Source organism: Arachis ipaensis, chromosome B4 (genome assembly GCF_059453495.1).
Source record: "Arachis ipaensis isolate K30076 ecotype BB chromosome B4, ASM5945349v1, whole genome shotgun sequence".
In the NCBI taxonomy this organism is placed as follows: domain Eukaryota; kingdom Viridiplantae; phylum Streptophyta; class Magnoliopsida; order Fabales; family Fabaceae; genus Arachis; species Arachis ipaensis.
The window spans coordinates 17,202,133-17,203,580 of NC_142439.1; the positions used below are offsets into that span (position 1 = coordinate 17,202,133).

The window sequence follows — 1,448 nt, forward strand, 5'->3', positions numbered from 1 at the left end:
CTCTGTGTGGTAGGGTGTTACACAAAGTGCCGCCATACTTGCCATACAGATGAGTACCGTCTATGCTAACCAAAGGCTTGCAATGTCGGAAAGCTTCAACACAAGGAAGAAATGTCCAAAAAAGATGATGAAAGTACACAGTAGAATCATCAACCTGATCACCGACTCGAACCGGAGAAGTCTTCAACAAGGCAACAGTTCCCTCCATGATAGACTGCACACTAAGGATCTAATGGGGCAGCTCGGCATAGGACTCTTCCCAATCCCCGTAGATTTATACTACTACCTTCTGTTTTGCCATCTAGGCCTTCCTGTAACTAGGCCTGAACCCATACGTTGCTTCAGTAGCTTCTTGCAATACCTTTATCGAGATCGCCGCATTGGCTCGAACCAGAGGAAAGATCTTCGCACAAATGACATGATAATCAAGCTGTCGATGGTCACTTGATATCGATGTAGCCAAGCAAGTGTATGGTCCGTTGTACCGTCGAACCTCCCAGGTACTCTTTTGCTGCCGAAGTGTGATGCGAATCATCCACGTGCAACCTTTACCGAACTCCTTGCACCTCCCATGATACTTAAGATGATCCGACTCTATCACCCTGTACTCAACACCACGGCGAATGCTGTAATCCTTTATACTCAGAACAGCTTCCTCCTTACTTTGGAAAGATTGGCCAATTTGAAATTCAATTACAACATTTTCCTCGTGCAATCCTTGACCCTAAAGGTAGGAACTATGTCCGGCGGTTGGCTGATGGCTTCCTAGTTCAGGGTAGAGAAGTATGGAGGATGTTGATGTGTGCTGGAACTTGACGGTACCTGACGTGTTGCTAGGTTTGTCGAAATATCATCATCATTGTCCCACCAATGTCAGCAGGTTGTTCATCCGAATCATCCTCTCGCATCGCATTTTCAACCCGATCCGGTTCACCCTCACGTCCAACGTCTGGAATCGGACAGGCTAACGTAACTACCCCAACTGCACTAGATGGATGATTAGCCAACAAATAATCAGGTGCAATGACAGGCATCGAGATAGAAGCACCCTCCATCGTAGTTGACTGAGGATTCGGCGCCGATGTCCTAGAACTATCGATGACATGTTCCAACTTCGCAAATAACTCGTGTATCCTCACTTCCAGAAAACTCCGCCGACAATGAAACAACACCTGCATATCTTCATCGGACCCTATCACGAATGTTTCATATTTCATGCTAGTCAACACAACCGCAATAGGAATCTTGTAAAACAGCTTCTTCACCCACTTTGTCCCGCACACTCCCAACTTTTGCAATATACTGGTTTTCAGATCTAACAGCGTATTAGATGACCGGATAAAGACATTCAATGGTTCTCTATCGATAAACTTTACACCGTGACTTTTACTCTTTTTTATTTTTCCAGAGCAATGTACTAAGACTAAAAAACTCTCCTCACTTTCCAT

General features: G+C 45.1%; 1 protein-coding gene across 1 annotated transcript; it reads right to left on the bottom strand.

Moving 5' to 3' along the window:
• Positions 1-301: 301 nt before the first annotated feature.
• Positions 302-1,448, bottom strand: LOC107636153 (uncharacterized). Its single transcript, XM_016339678.1, has 2 exons — positions 835-1,448; positions 302-662 (listed from the first exon to the last, which is right to left on the bottom strand). The coding sequence occupies exons 1-2, from the start codon at positions 1,446-1,448 to the stop codon at positions 302-304; spliced, it is 975 nt and encodes a 324-aa protein (XP_016195164.1).